This window comes from Anomaloglossus baeobatrachus, chromosome 2 (assembly GCF_048569485.1).
Source record: "Anomaloglossus baeobatrachus isolate aAnoBae1 chromosome 2, aAnoBae1.hap1, whole genome shotgun sequence".
Classification (NCBI taxonomy): Eukaryota; Metazoa; Chordata; class Amphibia; order Anura; family Aromobatidae; genus Anomaloglossus; species Anomaloglossus baeobatrachus.
In genome coordinates this window covers 715,142,498-715,164,900 of record NC_134354.1, presented here as the reverse complement: position 1 = coordinate 715,164,900, position 22,403 = coordinate 715,142,498, and the positions used below count along the sequence as shown (strand labels likewise).

The following is a 22,403-nucleotide window of genomic DNA, read 5'->3' as shown; positions in this document are numbered from 1 at the left end:
GTGCCCATGGCTTGAGATGCCGGCCTGGACTGCAAGGCTTCTAATATCTTAGCCATAGTCTCAGAAAGTCTTTCAGTAAAAACTGCAAACTCCGTCCCTGTCACCTGGACAGTGTTAACAGGTGGTTCTCCCTGGGCCACCCCTAGCAGAGGCTCCGGCTGAGTAAGTGCCACAGGGGCCGAGCATTGCACACAATGAGGGTCAGTGGAACCTGCCGGCAGTATAGCCGTACATGCTGCACAGGCAGCATAGTAAGTCTGTGCTTTGGCACCCTTGCTATTTGTGGACGACATGCTGTTGTCTCCTCTGAGCAATACAGGAGGGTATATAGCCAAAAACAACCGTGCACCATACAGTGTAAAGTATAGCCTATAATCATATAATCTATAAGTACACTTCTGCACTAGTGGGGCCAGCACCTGAGGTGCTGCTTACCGCCCGCGCAATGCGGTTGTGTGGTCACCAGAATTCCTGCCTGGGTCTCCCTGAGCTTGTCTCCCTTCTCCAGCGTTAGCAGAGCTGACAGGAATGGCTGCCGGCGTCCTGAGGAGAGGAGGGGGCCGTGGGCATGCCCTAGAAAGTGCGGGAATCTGGTGCCCCACTGTGCACAGTGAGGGGGGTGGAGTATGCAAAGCATGCTCCAGCCTCAGTTGCTGACGTCCTTTACAGCGTCCCGCCCTTCCCCTGACTGGCAGGCCTGTGGGCGGGAAAAGAATGAGACTAGGCCGCAAAAGCCGGAGACTAAAGTTATAAGGGCGGCCGCCGTATAAGCGCGGTCGGCGCGGAAGTCCCCGGCGCACTAACAGTCCCAGCCGCGCCGCAGTGATAACAATGGCAGCGGCGGTCAGCGCGGCAGTCCCCATACACTAACACACTCAGCGACGCTGCAGTGTGTAAAGGCACAAACGCAGTCAGCGCCGCGGTCCCCGGTGCACTAGCACACCCAGCAATGCTGGAGTGTTGCTGTGCGCGGTCCTAACGGGGACACAGAGTACCTCAAAGTAGCAGGGCCATGTCCCTGAACGATACTCGGCTCCTATCCAGCAGAGTCCTCAGGAGCTGTGGATGGAGCACGGTCTCATGTGCCTGGAGACCGATAGGATCCCACTTCACCCAGAGCCCTAAGGGGGATGGGGAAGGAAAACAGCATGTGGGCTCCAGCCTCCGTACCCGCAATGGATACCTCAACCTTAACAACACCGCCGACAAGAGTGGGGTGAGAAGGGAGCATGCTGGGGGCCCTGTTATGGGCCCTCTTTTCTTCCATCCGACATAGTCAGCAGCTGCTGCTGACTAAGCTGTGGAGCTATGCGTGGATGTCTGCCTCCTTCGCACAAAGCATAAAAACTGAGGAGCCCGTGGCAGCACGGGGGGTGTATAGGCTGAAGGGGAGGGGCTTTACACTTTTAGTGTAATACTTTGTGTGGCCTCCGGAGGCATAGCTATACACCCAATTGTCTGGGTCTCCCAATGGAGCGCCAAAGAAATAGCTGATAAGATTGCTCCAGCTGGAGAAGGAGCTCTACTGTCAGCTGCCAGAAGGGGAAGGAGACTTATTCTGCTTAGCACTAATGGAAAGAAAACAATGATGGGTACTTTTTATGCTATAGGTTCTGCAAATTATCTTTAAACACTTAATTGTTTTTACACAAATTTGTCCTTGTGCCAGAAATATCCTATAAGTACATACCTATTGTCTTCAGAAGATCAGAAGACCTCATAAGGAATAATATCTGTCTGGAGAATGGAAACTGTGTATTTGCCCTTAGGACCAGGACATTATTACTACTACTTTGGGTTACAGAATATTGCTATTGTGTATCTGTATAGTGGATTATTATTTAGCAGACCTGCTCTTTGCACATTTCACACTTCTGGTTCTTATTCTAATATATAGAAGTCTATTAAATCCCAAGCCAGTCTTGTATTAATTCACTGGAAAGGTTTAGTGTCACACATTAAGGCAGAGGCGGGCGAGCGAGGTTACGGTGTCAGTGCGGATCCTCCCTCTTCTCCGGTTTCTCTTTCAGTTTGTATTCGTCCAGAATGACATGACTCGTTTCCTTTGCAGTTTTTTTCACTATTGCTTTTATACCCAAGTGGTCAATGTTAAGTGCAGTCACCCCGACATTGATGGCAGAATTTACCGCATTGTCGGTGGCATGACCGGCGTCTCTTCCATATCTGCCAAAAAAATAAATAAAATCAGATAAATAGGATCATTGAGAAATAACTCATCACGATGAAAATGCTAGAATTTGTGCAATTAATGTGCCAGGATGAGTTCCCCAGGAAACATACATGATCCATGTGCTGCAGGCTCAGGATGTGCAGATGCTAAAATGCCGCCATACTAAGGAGGGATCGTTCCAATGTGTGATTGATATTTGGGAAGAGGCATGATCGGAGAGTGATCAGCAGAAGAATGTGGGGCAGGATTTGTTAGGTACTGGTACTACACTTCCTGGCAAAATAATTGCACATAAACAATTTTGGATTCAGTCAATGTTCGATTAAAAATTTACTTACAGTCCAAATTACCTGAAATTTACAGAATTAAAGAGGTTGTTCTCAAAGCTGTAAGCAAGTTCGTTATCTCCTATCTGAGGGATGTAGGGGAACCTAATGACCGCCAGGGGTCAGACCATCGACACACCCAGTGATCATAAGAATGGGTGCACTTACATGTTTGGCCACATCGAGGCTGTACCGAACGCCTGTACTTTCTTAGAATAGCTAATCTGTCCTGACAAAGTACTTTAAATGATTTACCACCCAATAGCCAATGATAACGGAGAAGGAACACCATGCAAGTGGATTAAATTATACTAACTACATTTTAGCAGAATTAGGAAAATTTAATGTTATTGGCATGTGGAACCAGGGCAGCTATCAGAGCACAACAACCATGACTCTTATATAGGGCCCGGTGAAGAGGGCCTGGGGTAATTAGTTAATAAAGCCAAGTGGTGTCGCTTTGGCTACAACACAACACATCGCTAAGTGGCACGCAAAGAACTTCACAGCATTGCATGCAAATTAGCCATGTGCTGGAGGCAGGAGGGTCACAGCAGGGCACCAGCGAGTCATCCCTCAGCCCATCCTGCAGCAGTGTGATTAGGTCATCACTCTGGTGAGGAAGCGGCAGCTGGCAGAGAAAGGAGATAAGTGCTTCGTGCGCTAAAGACAGAAGTGGGACGATTGCAGGGGTTAGTAGGTGAGGACCCCAGTTCCTGCTTTGTTTCAGCTGTATGTGCATCGGAGGGCGCACATCCAGCTGAATTGCACGTGGCTCCTCCTGGATAGATATAGATATATATCCAGGAGGAGCCCAGGATGAGACAGATACCAGGAGGGGGACATGTATACAGGATATCCTACTGCTGGTATATAACAGGCATCGCATGCAAATTAGCCATGTGCTAGAGGCAGGAGGGTCAGTGGGGCAGAGCAGGGCACTGGCACAGCATCCCACAGCCCAACATGCAGCAGCTTGATGAGGTCATCACACTGTTGCAGGCAATGCAGAGCCACAGAGGTATTATATATGGCGGTGAGACTGTGGAAAGTTGAGGGGTGGAGGCAGAGCTAGGGTGGAGCCTGGTTGGAATCTCAAGGGGGCCCCAAACTTTTGCCAGTATTGGGCTCTGAAATTTTTAGTGGCGGACCTGTGTGGAACATATAGGCATAGTGTTAGGATATTTCATAAAATACCCAAATCTATATTGAGAATGCGAAGGGAATGGAGAGGAGGTGGCACATGCACAGATCCATTTATTTCTACTGGAACTCTGAACATTTTTGGAACTCCCGTGTTAATGGAAAGAGGCGCAGAGCAGCAGCCACCGCTCCATTCTTGAAACGTGCAAAGTGATTCCATTTTTAAGAAAGGCACAGATCCTCCCAGTGGGAAGCTCAGACGTTCATGGAATATCCTTCTGAAGTAGCAATATCTCAGATGGAGATAACCCTATACGTACAGGAATATTAATATACTGTGAACAAAACACAGATTACCTAAGAAGAATAATTTCAGGATATAAAAGGCTTAAAAAAAAAAAAAAAAAAAAAAAAAAGTCAAAATCATTGATTAAAGAAGAAAAAGGATTACATTAAAGAACAAATAAATAGTAATCACTTAAGGTTTCGTAGCCGGAGGTTCATCCACACTGAGACCCCTATATCTAAAATGGAAACAGTCTGGTTATAGTTACAGATAATAATGCATATTAGATTCATTTTTGGTATTAACTTCTACATTTTCTTAAAATTCTTGGAGAAGTTCAGATTTGCAGCTATTAAAGTGGATCTGTTGGCAGAATTAAATGTTGTGACGTTATAGCAGCTAAGAATAAAGTTCTATTACTTATCAGACTCAATGTGCAAATAGTTAGCGCAGTTTGGGCTAAGTATTAACCCCTCTCAGCTCAATTATGGGCAAATGAGTGTGTATGGAGTGGTGTACAGAGCATAGGTGCTGGCTGTGTTATGCAGCTGGCACTGTAGTCTAATAACTCCAATTACTGTCGTTCTCAGACAGCTGCAGTAAATTGGTGTGATCTTGGTGGGGCCTCCATTTGGCCAATCATTCCTTCCTTGCTACACTATTTTATATCAAAATATAAATTTTTCTTAACCAGAAGATAAATGCTGTAATGAGAAAAAAAAATTGAATTGCAAAAACTGTTAAGATTGAGCTCGTACAGAAAGGGATAAATCTATATAATAAAAAATATCAATCTAGATTACACGGGGAGACCCAATCTCTTATCTCCAGTAGACTAATGGCTAAACAGTCAGACCTACTTGTATTTGACCGTGTGCACAGTTTCGGAGGCCACACTTTTGGTTACGTTCTTCGCTGCGTACTCCAGACCCTGCCAAACCGTCGCAAATCCTTAAAATAAAAACACACAAAAATGTATCAGTTTCGGGTAGATCAACAAAACCACAAGTCTCTTTACAGCCACATACACACCTTGTACTCCACTGGCTGCTACCACCATGGCGCCATCCAATGGAGATTTACCATCCTTGTCTTTCTTCAGCGATTCAGGGAGAAGTTTGCTGCCATGTTTCTTTACGTGTGGCCCCAGCTCTCTTCCAACACAACTTGCAACAGCGCAGACCCCGTCCACTAGGATAGAGAACCTCTATTAGTCATTGTTATTTAGCAAGACATCAAAGTAAACTAGTGAGTGAAGCACTTGTTTTTCACCAAATGACCCCCATCTGATGAAAAGAAAAAAAAAATATCCATAAAGGCAATTACCAAAGATCCATTTACCCTCGAAGGTCAGGAACCCATCTATAGTGGGCAGTGTTTGCAGTTGCACATTATCCCTGGAGCATAGGAAGGGGGTGGAGCCAAAAATGTCCATTTGGAAAACAGATAAAAATGGCCGTGGTCACATTTCAAGCTGCAACCTGTCCTAGCAAGGTGTCAGAACAGGTAACAATGAGAAGAAACCCTGCCCGAGACATCTGACTCAACTGTCATCATGCACAAATACCTGATCTGATAAAACTGATCCTCGGCTAACAGCAAACAGGTTTTTTTTTTAATCAGGCTTTGTACTGTTCTGTTGAGTTATTCTGACAGCAGGGCACGGAGATGGACCCCGCTGTGGTGCCCAGGTGAGTTTTTTGCTCTCCGGTTACAGCTCTGCTTTATGTATTAGTGAGCAGATCAGGTGCGTTTGTTCACGATGCTGCATCTCTGACAGTTGGAACAAGCCCCGAGTGGTTCCTCAGGCTGCGAGCCATCCTGACAAGTGACTAAAATGGGTTGCTGCTTGAAATGTGTGACAGCAGTCAGTCATTCCCAGAGAACCCCCTTTAACGACCTGTTTGAAAGTTTGCATTGTGGCCTACGAGCTTAAGGGGTACTTCTCACATAGTGAGATCGCTGCTGAGTCACAGGTTTTGTGACGCAGCAGTGACCTCATCAGCGATCTCGCTATGTGTGATACTAAGCAGCGACCTGGCCCCTGCTGTGAAATCGCTGATCGTTACACACTGTTCTGGTTCATTTTTTGGTCGTCTGGGTCCCGCTGTGCAACACGCATCAGTGTGTTTCACACCTTACCCAACGACCTAGTTCGCGACTCACGTAGGCGTGAATCTTCATTGTTTTCCGCGCCCTCTCTGTTCAGATTGGTGATCGCTACTGCGTTCGGATTGGCCGCTTCCATCCTCTGTTCTGGCTTGTAGATCGCAGTATATTTCAAAGGGCTAAATTCACTTGTCCCGGACCGCGTGTAGCAGCAGATCATAATACAGTCCATTCTACCTCGGGACTGTAGGATGGACAAGGATGGAAGCGCTATTATGTTGCCTTCTCTAAAGGCAAGGCCGCCCAGTCACAACGCAGTTACGACCACCAGAGCAGAGGGGACGCAGAAAAGGCAATGTAGATGCACGCCTAGGTTACTAATCAAGATTTGAATCGTGCTATGTGACACGGTCCCAGTGACCGCCGTATTGTTGCTGCGTCGTTGGGAAGATCTGACTGTTTGACAGCTCACTAGCGACCCTGTAGCGACGTACCAGTGATCCTGACCGGATCGTATCGTGGTCGGAATCGCTGGTACGTCGTTTAGTGTGACAGTACCCTTACCCCTGGTCATGCCTTTGATGTGGTCTGGCAGGCAGAGTCTGCACATGATGGCTCATGTGCCTTTAACAGCTGTGAACAGATGTCAAAGGTTCAAGTCCTAAGGGGATTATTACACAGTGAAAAGTGGATAAAAAACACCACGGTTACTTACCGGTAGCCGGTTTTTCCAGAACCCATGACAGCACCCTTATATTCACGTGGTGCTGTCATGGGTGAGGGGAAAAAATTTCTTCTATTTTAGCACACTTGGAATTTTTACCCTAGTTTCCAGTACGCTATGTGGTAGAATGAATGGGGTCATTCAAAAGGACAGCTCAACCCACAAATAAGAAGCCCTCACATAGCTATGTGGATGGGAAAATAAAAAAACAAACCAAAAACGGTCAATCATGATAGAGTTAAACTTATGCAACAGACAAGGATTTACCATTACTATTCTCTTTATAATTTAATCAATATTTAAAGGAAAGTCACCACATCCTTTATATCCTTACCTAGGAATTGACTGACTTTCACTGCCCCGCCGGTGGCCTGCTTGGCTACATTGAGCCCTTTGGCCACTGTGGGATTGACCTCCAGTGGTTTATCCTCAGGCTGTATGTGCTCTCTTAATTTGGTGGCACCTTTATGAATGGCTTTTTCAGTCAATTCTGCTCCTTTAACCAGACCCCAGCTCAGCCAAGAAGCTCCTGGGTAACAAAGGAAAAAAAAGAAAAAAAAAAAAAAGTTCGATATATTGTAAAGAATAATAATTTTTAATCAAAGACATGCAAACATCCCTGCAGCATAGATGGTATACAAAGTATAATATAGAGTGCCTGTTGATGGCGCTCATAAGGAGTAATATCAGTTAATGCATTGCTTTGCATGGTCTCCCATTATGGAGAATAGTTGTGACTAACCCTCCATTAGAGATGAAGCCAGCTGCCTCCTAATCACAGATCCAAGCAAAACAAATCATTCACTGGATCCATGCTCATTTTTCAATTTATTGGCACATTATTAATATACAAAGTGGAAGTGTAACATTTCAACATCTTGCCACGGCTCGGGCTTTGGGTGAACATATGGGTGGAGATCAACTCATTTTTGATGTGCATCCAATGGGAGTTAGTGCTGACTTGTGCATAATTAAAGGGGATTTCAGGGTTGAAGTCACTATGACTGCTGATTGACACATGCTGGCAGTGTTCAACATGCACAATGTCAGGATTCCCCTCTGTCAGCTCAAACTAACCGTGTGACCCAAGTGTGCGATTTGCATAGTTTTGGTCACTTGCCGACTTGCTTCTCATTTGCTTCTCTCAATAGACCATTGAAAGAAATAGGAAAGATTGATAGCTAGCATGTGAAGTCCAATAGAGGAGAATTATGACATTTATGTTCAGCCCAGAAACCCCTGTAAATTTCCCAAAAAATCTAATTACCAGAATAATCCAAGGGGTGGTTCAGAAGCTACATATGCCTGGCGACATCACCATATGCACCGGCCACAATACTACAGACAAAGTGATAGTAATGCAGATATCAATGTGCCAAATTTCAACCTTAAGGGGTTTTCCACTTTTATATAGAATTGTTGGTTTTTTTTTTTGTTTATTTTTAAGTAATTTGTCTTGGACATGCTAAAAAGTAATAAAAATAGCAGAATACTCCCCTTCCCCCACGCCAGACTGTCTCCACCGCTGCTCCAGGGATCATGTACAGACAGCAGCAGTAATTAGTGATGAGAGCTCTACCATGCTCAGGTGCTCAGTACTCGTAACTAGTGATGAGTGCGCACTACAATGCTCAGGTGCTCTGTACTGGTAACTAGTGATGAGCGGGCACTACAATGCTCAGGTGCTCTGTACTGGTAACTAGTGATGAGCGGGCACTACCATGCTCAGGTGCTCAGTACTCGTAACTAGTGATGAGCAGACACTACCATGCTCGGGTGCTCTGTACTGGTAACTAGTGATGAGCAGACACTACCATGCTCGGGTGCTCAGTACTTGTAACTAGTGATGAGTGGGCTCTACCATGCTCGGGTGCCCAGTACTCGGAACTAGTGATGAGTGTGCACTACCATGCTCGGGTTCTCGGTACTCGTAACTAGTGATGAGCGGGCACTACCATGCTCGGGTGTTCAGTACTCGTAACTAGTGATGAGTGAGCACTACCATGCTCGAGTGCTCAGTACTGGTAACTAGTGATGAGTGGGCTCTACCATGCTCGGGTGCCCAGTACTCGGAACTAGTGATGAGTGTGCACTACCATGCTCGGGTTCTCGGTACTCGTAACTAGTGATGAGCGGGCACTACCATGCTCGGGTGTTCAGTACTCGTAACTAGTGATGAGTGAGCACTACCATGCTCGAGTGCTCAGTACTGGTAACTAGTGATGAGCGAGCACTACCATGCTCAGGTGCTCAGTACTCGTAACTAGTGATGAGCGGGCACTACCATGCTCGGGTGCTCAGTACTCGTAACTAATGATGAGGTAGCACTACCATGCTCGGTACTCGTATCTAGTGATGAGCGGGCACTACCATGCTCGGGTGCTCAGTACTCGTAACTAATGATGAGGTAGCACTACCATGCTCGGTACTCGTATCTAGTGATGAGCAGGCACTACCATGCTCAGGTGCTCAGTTCTCGTAACTAGTGATGAGTGGGCACTACCATGCTCAGGTGCTCAGTACTCGGAACTAGTGATGAGTGAGCACTACAAAGCTTGGGTGCTTGGTACTAGTAATGAGCAGTCAGATGTTTGGATGGGCACAACTTGTGTACAGAGGATAATGGAAAGCAAATGCTCAAGTTTCCTATAGATTTCCATTATACTCGATACTTTAGCCCGTCTGAACATGGTAGCACTCACTTTAATAAATAAAATGCAAAGTTGCTTTTTTTTTTTTTTTTTAATAGCAATTCTACCTTTTTAACAAGATGAGACTAACCTTCTAAGGCCCAATTTGTAACTGCATACATAAATGCAGGATGATGGCCCTGGTGTATTGGCAGTGTTGAAAGCCTGATCCTATATATGTACAGTTTATGCCATTGCTCTCCAGCGAGGCCGTGTACATACATAGACCAGTGTACTAGAGAAGCTGGAACACAAGTATGAAATCCAAGACATTTTTGTTAAGGAATCTGGGTATTTTTATAACTTTCTATGACCCCAAAAGGAATTTAATTCCACAATTTTATTCAAAGGCTTATTTTTTCAGGTGTTTATTTCCTTTTCTTATGAAGAATCATGCGTCCACAAGTACATTGCTTAGTTCTCTTTACCTTGGAGGATACCCTGCGCGACCTTCTCACTCCATGGAGGAAGTTCTTCCTTCTCTTTTGGGGTCGGCTCGGGTTCGGGTATAGAGATGACGTGTATTGTCTGAGTCAGGTCTATGATTTCACCCGATGCTTCACTGGGCTTCAATAGGAAAGACAAATCAGTAAATCTCACCAGGAGCCAAGACAGTTGTGCCTGTATAATATTTAGTTTTTGGGGGTTTTCTCCAATATTACATAGTTACATAGGTTGAAAAGAGACCTAGGTCCATCTGGTTCATCGTTCCTCCACCAGTTATATATTTCGCCACTAAATCATTTATAACGGACAATGTTATACGTGAAATAGGTTTCCCCAGTACACAGCGTTGCCTCAAAGTGGATTTCTGAGGGGCCGAGGACCATGGACACCACACTCAGGATGGCCGACCATGAATGAATCAATGCATTTATAACTACCTCTCCTAGACGTATCATGACTACATGCCACAAATCAGTTATTACCCCAATCCTAAATAATATACAGAAATGGCTTGGCCATACGTTATGGGGTTGCTGTTAAAGTTTCAGGTACAAGGAATGCCCCCTCTAATGTAACTGGCGTCTAGACCCAGAAATATGCATATTTCTGCCCTAACAGCTGTGAAACTAGGGACATGGACTTCTATTCTTCGACCACATTGGAGGCTGTCCAGATTGCACCATGTGAGGTTTGGAAACATTTTGGTACAATGACAACACTGTCCTGATTGAATAATTACGGACAAAGGCAATGGACATGTTCAAAGATGTATTTCTCTGTTTACTAAGACAATTGGCGGTACGTGTTCCTGCAACGCATCTGAGAGAAATCTGAACTAAAGCATTAAAGAGAAAAATCAAAAATTCTCAGTGTCCCTTTTAACATATCACCTACATTAGGATCACCAGCTTACGGTAGATCTGTCATCAGACGATGCGACCATATGTAAAGGCAACATAGCATCAGCTTCCCTTTTACCCAAAATGGCACAAACTATATTGTGCCATCTAGCCAATAGGTTTATTCAAATCAGAGGCAGAATTAGGAGTTCAGTGTAGGATTAGCGGATCGATTCGTGGGATTCCGGTCCAGAGTTCAGGTCAGTGGTAGGTAGAGGAGAGGATCGCGAATCTCTGACCTTATCACATCCATGGCACGACATTTGATAGTTCTGAACTGGCGCAATATGACGCACAGATGATGTGGCGCCATTACTGGCTAATTAGGTGTGCAGGGGACACCGGAAGGTAAGAAGTTAGCAGGTCTCTCGTCTAGCGGTCATTGACCTAAACTCTAGACTGGAGTCCTGTAAATTGATCTGCTCATCTCTAGTCTGGTGTATTTATGAGTGGAACGTTCCCCCACCCAGATATCCACTATATGATCAGATACACATCAGTCATCAATCACTACCATAAAGCGCAGGCACATGCGGCTTTACTCTTTGATTGCGCCGGTTGGCAAAACTTTTTGCCTGCAAAGAACGCAGATCTGTTACCATTTTACACGGTTTCCACATAAGATGACAATGAGGATAGATCCGCTTTAGATCCTGGATGTTGTAGGTGCAAAGCAGAAAATACAACAGTCACTATATCAAATTGATATCATAAAACCAGCATGTAAATCTCCGTTCTGCCCATGCCATGTGTTCTATGACCCTCCCAGCAAACCTATAGGATTTTTCTTGCTTTTTACCTGCTGTACTTACCTGAATTCTTAGGTCGGACATCTGTTTCATTAGGTCTTCAAAGAGCTCTAGATCAGCTGCTGGGAGCTCGGCCGAGAGAACTACCCCCACATAACAGCCGGGGAGCTGCGACATCAGGTCTGGGAACATGTACACCCCATTATTAGAGCGTAGTACTGGAGACTGGTTAGACATGAGCGGGTATAGCCAGTCACACACCTGCCAAAGGAAAAGAAAACAGGACTGTAGGCGTTATTGTACATAGCTCTTCATGTTTGCACCAGGGCTGTGGAGTCTGTGCACATATTGGTGGAGTCCGCAATTGAAGCACAAAAAGAAGAAAATGTCTCGCACCACCACACTGCACCCCGCATTAATGCCGGAAAGGAGGAGGTCAGATCAGGTTATTTTCCCAATGTAGCGCTGGTCGTGGGTGCACGTTGATATACGAGTCTATGTCTGATTATATTACCATGGAAAGCAGAGAATCAACGGCACATACCATCCGATTTCCAGAAAAAAACCAGATTATTTTATTGGTTCCAGAGGTGCACATAAAAGGCAAGAGGAGAGCTGGATGCGGGTCTCCTTAGAACGACGGCCGTTTCGTGCTATACAGCACTTCTATGGGTCCACCACGATTTCCAGAAAAAAGCCGTAGAAGTGAATACACCTATAGAGGTCTGTTCTATTCCTGATCTAAGGATCTCGGGTTTAGTTGAAATGAACCTGTACCGCACTTTATAGAGAGTGGAAGGAAACTTCTGATTTCAACTGTACATAAGGACACATCTGCATGTTTTTCTCACTATCTGACATGAAATTAGAATAACCCTTTCCTGTTTTAGGTGAATTAGGTACCAAAATTATTTATAATTTGCCAAATGCCGGAATAATGAGAGAGAGAATGTTTTAAGGCATTTTTTTATTACTTTATGCCTTAAAACATTCTCACGCTCATTATTCTAACATTTGTCAAATATAAATCATTTTTGTTCCTAATTGACCTAAAACAGGTAAGATATACTCGGATTTCATGTCAAATAATGAGAAAAACATGCAGATGTGTCTTTAGATAGTGGATGTAAATTTCTTGTTTCAACTGTACATAAGAAAAATGTGGATTTCTCTGGAATAAGAAAATCAGATTGCAGATATCACAGCATTATTTTGTTCAGCTTCCCATGACCTGCATGCCCATAGACTGCTTAAGGCCGGGGCCACACGGGGGACTACTGCGATCCTCGCATGACACTTGACTCACGACGGCAGCACAGCGGGAGCCAAGTGTCATGCGAGCGTCACTGCGACTGAGGTCCGATCGGACCACAGCTGCGGGGGGCGGGCCGGCTCTGAGGAGGGGAGGGAGGGATTTATCTCCCTCTCTCCTCCGTTGCTGGCTATTGCCATTCTCGCTCTGCACTTGCGGTACACCGGTGTTACTGCAAGTGCAGTGCAATTTTTTTTTTCTCGCCCCATAGACTTGAATGGGTGCAAGAGAAAGTCTCGCATTACACCCGCAGCATGCTGCGATTGTTTTCTCAACCAGATTAGGGCTGAGAAAATCACTCATGGGTGCTGAGACATAGGTTAATATTGGTCCGAATAGAATGCGATGTTTTATCGCATACCTCTCACTCCGATTTTCATGCAGTGTGGCTTAGGCCCAAGAGGGTTGATCTTACTGACATATTCCCATTAACTGCACAAAATAAAATTTATATATTAGTATTGCAATGGTGTACACTTGGACAAAAATTTTGCAAAATAACGAGAAGTCACAAATGGTGACTTAGGCTAAAACATCTGGATATGGAAAACACATCCACATTGTCAAAGAAAAAGTTAACTGAAAAAGTCACAAATTAAAATAATGCTCCCCTTTCTCTCCCCCCCCAAAAGAAAAAATAAAAATAAATAGAACCATTTTTTTTTTACTTCAGAAAGAAGGGAATTTTGTTTACTTACCGTAAATTCCTTTTCTTCTAGCTCCAATTGGGAGACCCAGACAGTGGGTGTATAGCTACTGCCTCTGGAGGCCGCACAAAGAACTACACTTAAAAGTGTAAGGCCCCTCCCCTTCTGGCTATACACCCTCCCGTAGGAGTACGGATTCCTCAGTTTTAGTACCAAAGCAAGAAGGAGGAAAGCCAATAACAGTTTCAAAAACAAATTCAATCCGATAACAAGATCGGAGAACTTAAGAAACAACATGAACAACATGTGCACCCGAAAAACGAAACCCTAAGAACAAATAGGGCGGGTGCTGGGTCTCCCAATTGGAGCTAGAAGAAAAGGAATTTACGGTAAGTAAACAAAATTCCCTTCTTTTTCGCTCCTAATTGGGAGACCCAGACAGTGGGACGTCCAAAAGCAGTCCCTGGGTGGGTAAAAAGATACCACATGAACGGGCTGTCAGACAGCCTCTTCCTACAGGTGGGCCACCGCCGCCTGAAGGACCTGTCTACCTAGGCTGGCATCTGCCGAAGCGTAGGTATGCACTTGATAGTGTTTGGTAAACGTGTGCAGACTCGACCAGGTAGCCGCCTGGCACACTTGCTGAGCCGTAGCCTGATGCCGCAATGCCCAGGACGCACCCACGGCTCTGGTAGAATGGGCCTTCAGTCCAGATGGAATCGGAAGCCCAGCAGAACGGTATGTGTGAAGAATTGGTTCCTTGATCCACCGCGCCAGGGTGGATTTGGAAGCTTGCGATCCCTTATGCTGACCAGCGACTAGGACAAAGAGCGCATCAGAACGGCGTAGAGACGCCGTGCGAGAAATGTAAATCCTGAGTGCTCTCACCAGGTCCAACAGATGTAAACCCTTTTCAAATTGGTGAACTGGATGCGGACACAAAGATGGCAAAGTGATATCCTGATTGAGATGAAAGGAAGAAACCACCTTGGGAGAAAACTCTGGAATTGGACGCAGTACTACCTTGTCTTGGTGAAACACCAGGAAGGGAGATTTGCAAGATAACGCCGCTAGCTCGGACACTCTTCGAAGAGACGTGACCGCCACAAGAAAAACTACCTTTTGTGAAAGCCGAGAAAGGGAAACCTCTTTCAAAGGCTCGAAAGGCGGCTTCTGGAGAGCAATGAGAACCTTGTTCAGATCCCAGGGTTCCAATGGCCGTCTGTAAGGAGGAACGATATGAGAAACTCCTTGGAGAAACGTGCGTACTTTAGAAAGCCGTGCCAAGCGCTTCTGAAAGAATACGGATAGCGCGGAGACTTGACCCTTAAGAGAGCTAAGCGACAAACCTTTTTCCAACCCAGACTGCAGGAAGGAAAGAAAAATTGGCAATGCAAATGGCCAGGGAGAAAACCCTTGAGCCAAGCACCACGGTAAGAATATCTTCCACGTCCTGTGATAGATCTTAGCTGAGGATGGTTTTCTAGCCTGTCTCATTGTGGCAACAACTTCATGAGATAAACCTGAGGCCGCTAGGATCCAGGACTCAATGGCCACACAGTCAGGTTCAGGGCCGCAGAATTCAGATGGAAAAACGGCCCTTGAGACAGCAAATCTGGACGGTCTGGTAGTGTCCACGGTTGGCCTACCGTGAGATGCCACAGATCCGGGTACCACGACCTTCTTGGCCAATCTGGAGCGACGAGTATGGCTCGATGGCAGTCGGACCTGATTTTCCGGAGAACTCTGGGTAACAATGCTAGAGGTGGGAACACATAGGGGAGTCGGAATTGCGACCAATCCTGAACCAAGGCGTCTGCCGCCAGTGCTCGGTGATCGTGAGACCGTGCCATGAAAACTGGGACCTTGTTGTTGTGCCGTGACGCCATCAGATCGACGTCCGGCGTCCCCCAGCGGCAACAGATCTGCTGAAACACGTCCGGGTGAAGGGACCATTCTCCTGCGTCCATGCCCTGGCGACTGAGAAAGTCTGCTTCCCAGTTTTCCACGCCTGGGATGTGAACTGCGGATATGGTGGACGCTCTGCTTTCCACCCACGTCAAAATCCGCTGGACTTCTTGAAAAGCTTGGCGACTGCGTGTTCCCCCTTGGTGGTTGATGTACGCCACCGCCGTGGAATTGTCCGACTGAATCCGAATCTGCTTGCCTTCCAGCCATTGTTGGAAGGCTCGCAGGGCAAGATAGATTGCTCTGATTTCCAGAACATTGATCTGCAGGGTGGACTCTTCCTGAGTCCACGTCCCCTGAGCCCTGTGGTGGAGAAACACCGCTCCCCACCCTGATAGGCTCGCATCCGTCGTGACCACTGCCCAGGACGGGGGAAGGAACGACTTTCCCTGTGACAATGAGGTGGGGAGAAGCCACCAACGCAGAGAGTCCTTGGCAGTCTGAGAGAGGGAGACAGTCCTGTCGAGGGACGTCGATTTCCCATCCCATTGGCGTAGAATGTCCCATTGTAGAGGGCGCAGATGAAACTGCGCGAACGGGACTGCCTCCATTGCTGCTACCATCTTTCCTAGGAAATGCATGAGGCGCCTCAGTGAGTGCGACTGGCTCTGAAGGAGAGATTGCACTCCAGTCCGTAGCGAGCACTGCTTGTCCAGTGGAAGCTTCACTATCGCTGAGAGAGTATGAAACTCCATGCCAAGATAAGTCAGAGATTGGGTCGGGGTTAGATGAGACTTTGGAAAGTTGATAATCCACCCGAAACTCTGGAGAGTGTCTAGTGCCACCTTCAGACTGTGCTGGCATGCCTCTTGAGAGGGTGCCTTTATAAGCAGGTCGTCTAGATACGGGATGACCGAGTGACCCTGCGAGTGCAGAACAGCTACTACTGCTGCCATGACTTTGGTGAAGACCCGGGGGGCTGTTGCCAGACCGAAAGGTAATGCTACGAACTGCAGGTGTTCGTCGTGTATGACGAAGCGTAGGAAACGCTGATGCTCTGGTGCAATCGGCACGTGGAGATACGCATCTTTGATATCTATTGATGCTAGAAAATCTCCTTGAGACATTGAGGCTATGACGGAGCGTAGGGATTCCATCCGGAACCTCCTGACTTTTACGTGTCTGTTGAGCAACTTTAGATCCAGGACGGGTCGATACGATCCGTCCTTTTTTGGGACCACAAACAGATTGGAGTAAAAACCGTGACCTTGTTCCTGAAGAGGGACGGAGGTCACCACTCCTTCCGCCTTTAGAGCGGCCACCGCCTGCAACAGAGCATCGGCTCGGTCTGGTGGTGGAGAAGTTCTGAAGAAATGAGTTGGCGGACGAGAACTGAACTCTATCCTGTACCCGTGAGACAGAATATCCCTCACCCAACGGTCTTTGACGCGTGACAGCCAAATGTCGCCAAAGTGGGAAAGCCTCCCACCGACCGCGGGTGTGGGAATCGGAGACTGCAAGTCAGGAGGACGCCGTCTTGGCAACGGTTCCTCCGGCTGTCCTTTTTGGGCGTGACTGAGACCTCCAAGAATCTGAGCGTCTCTGGTCTTTTTGAGTCTTTTTTTTTTTTTTTTTTTTTTTTTGACGAGGCGAATTGGGACCTGCCCGGTCCTCGAAAGGACCGATAACCAGACTGACCCTTCCTCTGTTGGGGTTTGTTTTGTCTGTGTTGCGGTAAGGATGAGTCCTTACCCTTGGAGTGTTTGATGATTTCATCCAAACGCTCTCCAAACAATCGGTCACGAGAAAAAGGCAAATTGGTTAAGCACTTCTTGGAATGAGAATCTGCTTTCCAATGTCTCAACCACAGGGCCCTACGCAAAACAACGGAGTTGGCTGACGCCACTGCCGTGCGGCTTGTAGCGTCAAGAACAGCATTAATCGCGTACGACGCGAATGCCGCCATTTGCGAGGTCAATGGTGCTACCTGCGGGGCAAATGCACGTGTGACTGAGTCGACTTGCGCAAGCCCGGCTGAGATAGCTTGGAGTGCCCATACGGCCGCAAAAGATGGCGCTAACGACGCTCCAATCGCTTCATAGATGGATTTCAGCCAGAGCTCCATCTGCCTGTCAGTGGCATCTTTAAGTGCCGCTCCATCTTCAACTGCAACCAAGGATCTAGCTGCAAGCCTGGAAATTGGAGGATCCACTTTTGGACACTGGGTCCAACCCTTGACCACCTCAGGGGGAAAAGGATAGCGTGTATCTTTAAGCCGTTTAGAAAAACGCCTTTCAGGATAAGCGTGGGGTTTCTGGATTGCGTCTCTAAAGTCAGCGTGGTCCAGAAAAGTGCTTAATGTACGCTTAGGGTATCTGAAATGGATTCTCTCGTGCTGCGAAGCTGACTCCTCTACAAGAGGAGCTGGTGGGGAAATATTTAACATCTTATTGATGTTAAATATAAGATCATTAACTATGGCGTCACCATCTGGTGTATCTAGATTGAGAGCGGTCCCAGGATCAGAATCCTGATCAGTTACGTCCGCCTCATCACCCATAGATTCATCTCGCTGGGATCCTGACCATTGAGATGAATGTGAAGGCCCGTCATAGCGAGCCCGCTTAGGCTGCCCGGGGCCATCGTCCGAGTCAGAGTCTTCACCCTGAGGTGTATGTGCCCGTCCCGGAGCTTGGAGGTAATTCAGCTGAGGGGGACCAGGGGGCAATGATTGCACAGTGTCCGTGGCCTGAAGTACAGGCCTAGCTCGCAATGTGTCAAGAATTTGTGACATAGTGAGAGACATTCTGTCAGCAAAAGCTGCAAACTCAGTTCCTGTCACCTGGACAGCATTCACAGGTGGTACACCCTGGGTCACGTCCAGCAGAGGTCCCGACTGTGCAAGCGCCGCAGGGGCCGAGCACTGCACACAATGGGGGTCCGTGGAGCCTGCCGGTAGAAAAGTCCCACATGCGGTGCAGGAAGCATATAATGTCTGTGCCTTGGCACCCTTGCGTTTTACGGACGACATGCTGCTGGCTCTCTGCAATGTGAGAGAGTCTATAGCCAAAGGGCGACCAGCGCTATGCAATACAAAGTATTTGTAGAAACAAAATACTAAGAATACTACTGGCACAAGAGGGGGTGAGCCCTGAGGGCTGCTTACCGCCCGCTGAATAGCGGGTAAGAGGCGCAGAATTCCTTGTCTGGGTCTCCCCGGCTCCCCTCTGCAGCTCAGCGTGTCAGCAGGAATGGCTGCCGGCGTCTGTGGAGAGGGGCGGTCCGTGGGAGTTCCTAAACAAAAGTGCGGGAAACAGTGTCCCCTCTGTGCCGATTGTGAGGGCTGGAGTATGTAAAAACGACTCCAGCCCTCGGCGCTGATGCACTGACCAGCGTCCCGCCCCTCTCCTGACTGGCAGGTCTGGGGGCGGGAACGAACGGAAGCAGGCCGCAAAAGCCGGGGACTCGAGTTATCAGCGCGGCCGCCGTAAAAGCGCGGCCCGCGCTGAAGTCCCCGGCGCACCACAAGTGCCAGCCGCGCCGCAGTCCCAGCGGCCGGCGCGACCGATTCCCAGAAGTGTGCCTGCTTCAGCGAAGCTGAATGAGGCCATGGCACAAGCGCCGCAGCGCTGATGTCCCCGGCGCACTACAACACCCAGCATGCTGCGGTGTGAGCGCCAAATGCACGGGGACACAGAGTACCTTGAGGAAGCAGGGCCATGTCCCTGATGTACTCCGCTCCATCCAGCATCTTCTCCAGGGGCTGTAGATGGAGCACGGTCTCAGTGCCTGGAGACCAGTAAATCCCACTTCACCCAGAGCCCTGTAAAAAGGGATGGGGAAGGAATCAGCATGTGGGCTCCTGCCGCCGTACCCGCAATGGGTACCTCAACCTTACAAACACCTCCGACATACAGTGGGGTGAGAAGGGAGCATGCTGGGAGCCCTGTATGGGCCCTCTTTTCTTCCATCCAACATAGTCAGCAGCTGCTGCTGACTAAAAACAATGGAGCTATGCGTGCGTGTCTGACCTCCTGCGCACAAAGCTAAAACTGAGGAATCCGTACTCCTACGGGAGGGTGTATAGCCAGAAGGGGAGGGGCCTTACACTTTTAAGTGTAGTTCTTTGTGCGGCCTCCAGAGGCAGTAGCTATACACCCACTGTCTGGGTCTCCCAATTAGGAGCGAAAAAGAAAATAAGTGTAAATGATATTAGTACGTAAATCAGGGCCATAAACTCCAAATAATCACACTGGGTAACGTCTAATGCACATAGTCCTGCACATGGTAACATTTTCAGTAGGGTTTTGGAACCTAAAACTGAAAGACTAAGAAAACTAGAATCTAGGTCGAGTGCCAGTCTCATTGTGGCTGAAACACAATCTTACCAATGCATATTTAAAGGGAATCTGTCACCAGGTTTTTGCTACCTCATCTGAGAGTAGCATAATGTAGAGACAGAGACCCTGATTCCAGCGATGTGGCAAAAACCTGGTGACAGATTCCCTTTAATGAAGAGGCTATTAACCTACAGTGCCGTGCGTCATCATATATATATAATATACAGTAGGTACAGAAAGTATTCAGGCTCCTTTAAAAATGTTTCACTCGGTTTCATTACAGCCATTTGGTAAATTCAAAAAAGTTCATTTTTTTCTCATTAATGTACACTCTGCGCCCCATCTTGACAAAAAAAAAAAAAAAAAAAGAAAATTTTGCAAATGTATTACACAAAAAAACCTGAAATATCACATGGTATTGAGTAAACGCACTCGAGCTAGTCCAGCCATGAGTCTTTCACACCTGGAATTGGGGATCCTCTGCCAATCTTCCTTACAGATCCTCTCCAGTTCCGTCAGGTTGGATGGTGAATGTTGGTGGACAGCCATTTTCAGGTCTCTTCAATTGAGTTTAGGTCAGGGCTCTGGCTGGGCCAGTCAAGAATGGTCACAGAGTTGTTCTGAAGCCACTCCTTTGTTGTTTTAGCTGTGTGCGTAGGGTCATTGTCTTGTTGGAAGGTGAACCTTCGCCCAAGTCTGAGGTCCAGAGCACTGTGGAAGAGGTTTTCTTCCAGGATATTTCTGTACTTGGTTGCATTCATCTTTCCTTCAATTGCAACCAGACATGCTGTCCCTCCAGCTGAAAAACACCCCCATAGCATGAGGCTGCCACCACCATGTTTCACTGTTGGGATTGTATTGGGCAGGTGATGAGCAGTGCCTGATTTTCTCCACACATACCCCTTAGAATTATCACCAAAAAGTTCTATCTTCGTCTCATCAGACCAGAGAATTTAATTTCTCATAGTATGGGAGTCCTTCATGTGTCATTTTGCAAACTGTATGCGAGTTTTCATATGTCTTGCACTGAGGAGAGGCTTCCGTCAGGCCACCCTGCCATAAAGGCACGACTGGTGGAGGGCTGCAGTAATAGTTGACTTTGTAGAACTTTCTCCCATCTCCCTACTGCATCTCTGGAGCTCAGCCACAGTGATCTTGGGGTTTTTCTTTACCTCTCACCAAGGCTCTTATCCCATGATTGCTCAGTTTGGCTGGACAGCCAGGTCTAGGGAGAGTTCCGGTAGTCCCAAACTTCTTCCATTTAAGGATTATAGAGCCCACTGTGCTCTTAGGAACTTGAGTACTGCAGAAATTCTTTCGGAACCTTGGCCAGATCTGTTACTTGCCATAATTCTGTCTGAGCTCCTTGGGCAGTTCCTTTGACCTCATTCTCATTTGGTGTGACATGCACTGTGAGCTGTGAGGTCTTATATAGACAGGTGTTTAAGCTTTCCCCAATCAACTCCTATAAGATTAATTAAACACAGCAGGACTCCAATGAAGGAGTAGAAACATTTCAAGGAGGATCACAAGGAAATGGACAGCATATCAGTGACTGAGCAAAGGGTCTGAATATTTACGACCATGACATTTCAGGTTTTTTATGTTTAATAAATTTGCAAAAATTTCTACATTTCTGTTTTTTCTGTCAAAATGGATGGGGTGCAGAGTGTACATTAATGAGAAAAAAAAAATGAACTTTTTTGAATACACCAAATGGCTGCAATGAAACAGTGAAAAATTTAAAGGGGTCTGAATACTTTCCGTACGTGTGTGCGCGCATGAGTGCGTATACACAATTATATATACATACACTGACACACACGCTAGTCTGAAGTTGTGTTTACAGATCCCATTATGCTGTATATCTTATTACTTGACTTCTCTAAGGGTACCTACACACTTTAGCGATGCAGCAGCGATCCGACCAGCGATCTGACTGGTCAGGATCGCTGCTGCATCGCTACATGGTCGCTGGTGAGCTGTCAAACAGGCAGATCTCACCAGCGACCAGTGACCAGCCCCCAGCCAGCAGCGACGTGCAAGCGACGCTGCGCTTGCACGGAGCCGGCGTCTGGAAGCTGCGGACACTGGTAACCAAGGTAAACATCGGGTATGGTTACCCGATGTTTACATTAGTTACCAGCGCACACCGCTTAGCTTTGCTCTCCTAGCTACAGTACACATCGGGTTAATTAACCCGATGTGTAATGCAGCTACATGTGCAGAGAGCAGGGAGCCGCGCACACTGCTTAGCGCTGGCTCCTTGCTCTCCTAGCTACAGTACACATCGGGTTAATTAACCCGATGTGTAATGTAGCTACATGTGCAGAGAGCCGGAGCCGGCAGAACAGGCAGCGCGAGAGCTGCGGAGGCTGGTAATTAAGGTAAATATCGGGTAACCACCTTGGTTACCCGATGTTTATCTTGGTTACAGCTTACCGCAACTGCCAGACGCCGGCTCCTGCTCCCTGCTCGCTTCATTTCGTCGCTCTCTCGCTGTCACACACAGCGATCTGTGTGTCACAGTGGGAGAGCGCCTTTGAAGAAAACGAACCAGGGCTGTGTGTAACGAGCAGCGATCTCGCAGCAGGGGCCAGATCGCTGCTCAGTGTCACACACAGCGAGATCG

The 22,403-nt window shown here is 47.2% G+C and overlaps 1 protein-coding gene across 2 annotated transcripts in view; it reads right to left on the bottom strand.

The window, feature by feature from the left end:
• Positions 1-1,431: 1,431 nt before the first annotated feature.
• Positions 1,432-22,403, bottom strand: part of SPART (spartin) — a 66,039-nt gene continuing 45,067 nt past the window's right edge. For both annotated transcript variants that reach the window (XM_075337322.1, XM_075337321.1), the window contains exons 3-8: positions 11,628-11,825; positions 9,898-10,036; positions 7,114-7,308; positions 4,979-5,137; positions 4,807-4,897; positions 1,432-2,184 (exon numbers count right to left, since the gene is read on the bottom strand). In XM_075337322.1, the coding sequence (XP_075193437.1) occupies positions 1,992-2,184; positions 4,807-4,897; positions 4,979-5,137; positions 7,114-7,308; positions 9,898-10,036; positions 11,628-11,825 (975 nt within the window). In that variant the 3' untranslated portion in view covers positions 1,432-1,991. The remainder of the gene's footprint in view (positions 2,185-4,806; positions 4,898-4,978; positions 5,138-7,113; positions 7,309-9,897; positions 10,037-11,627; positions 11,826-22,403) is intronic.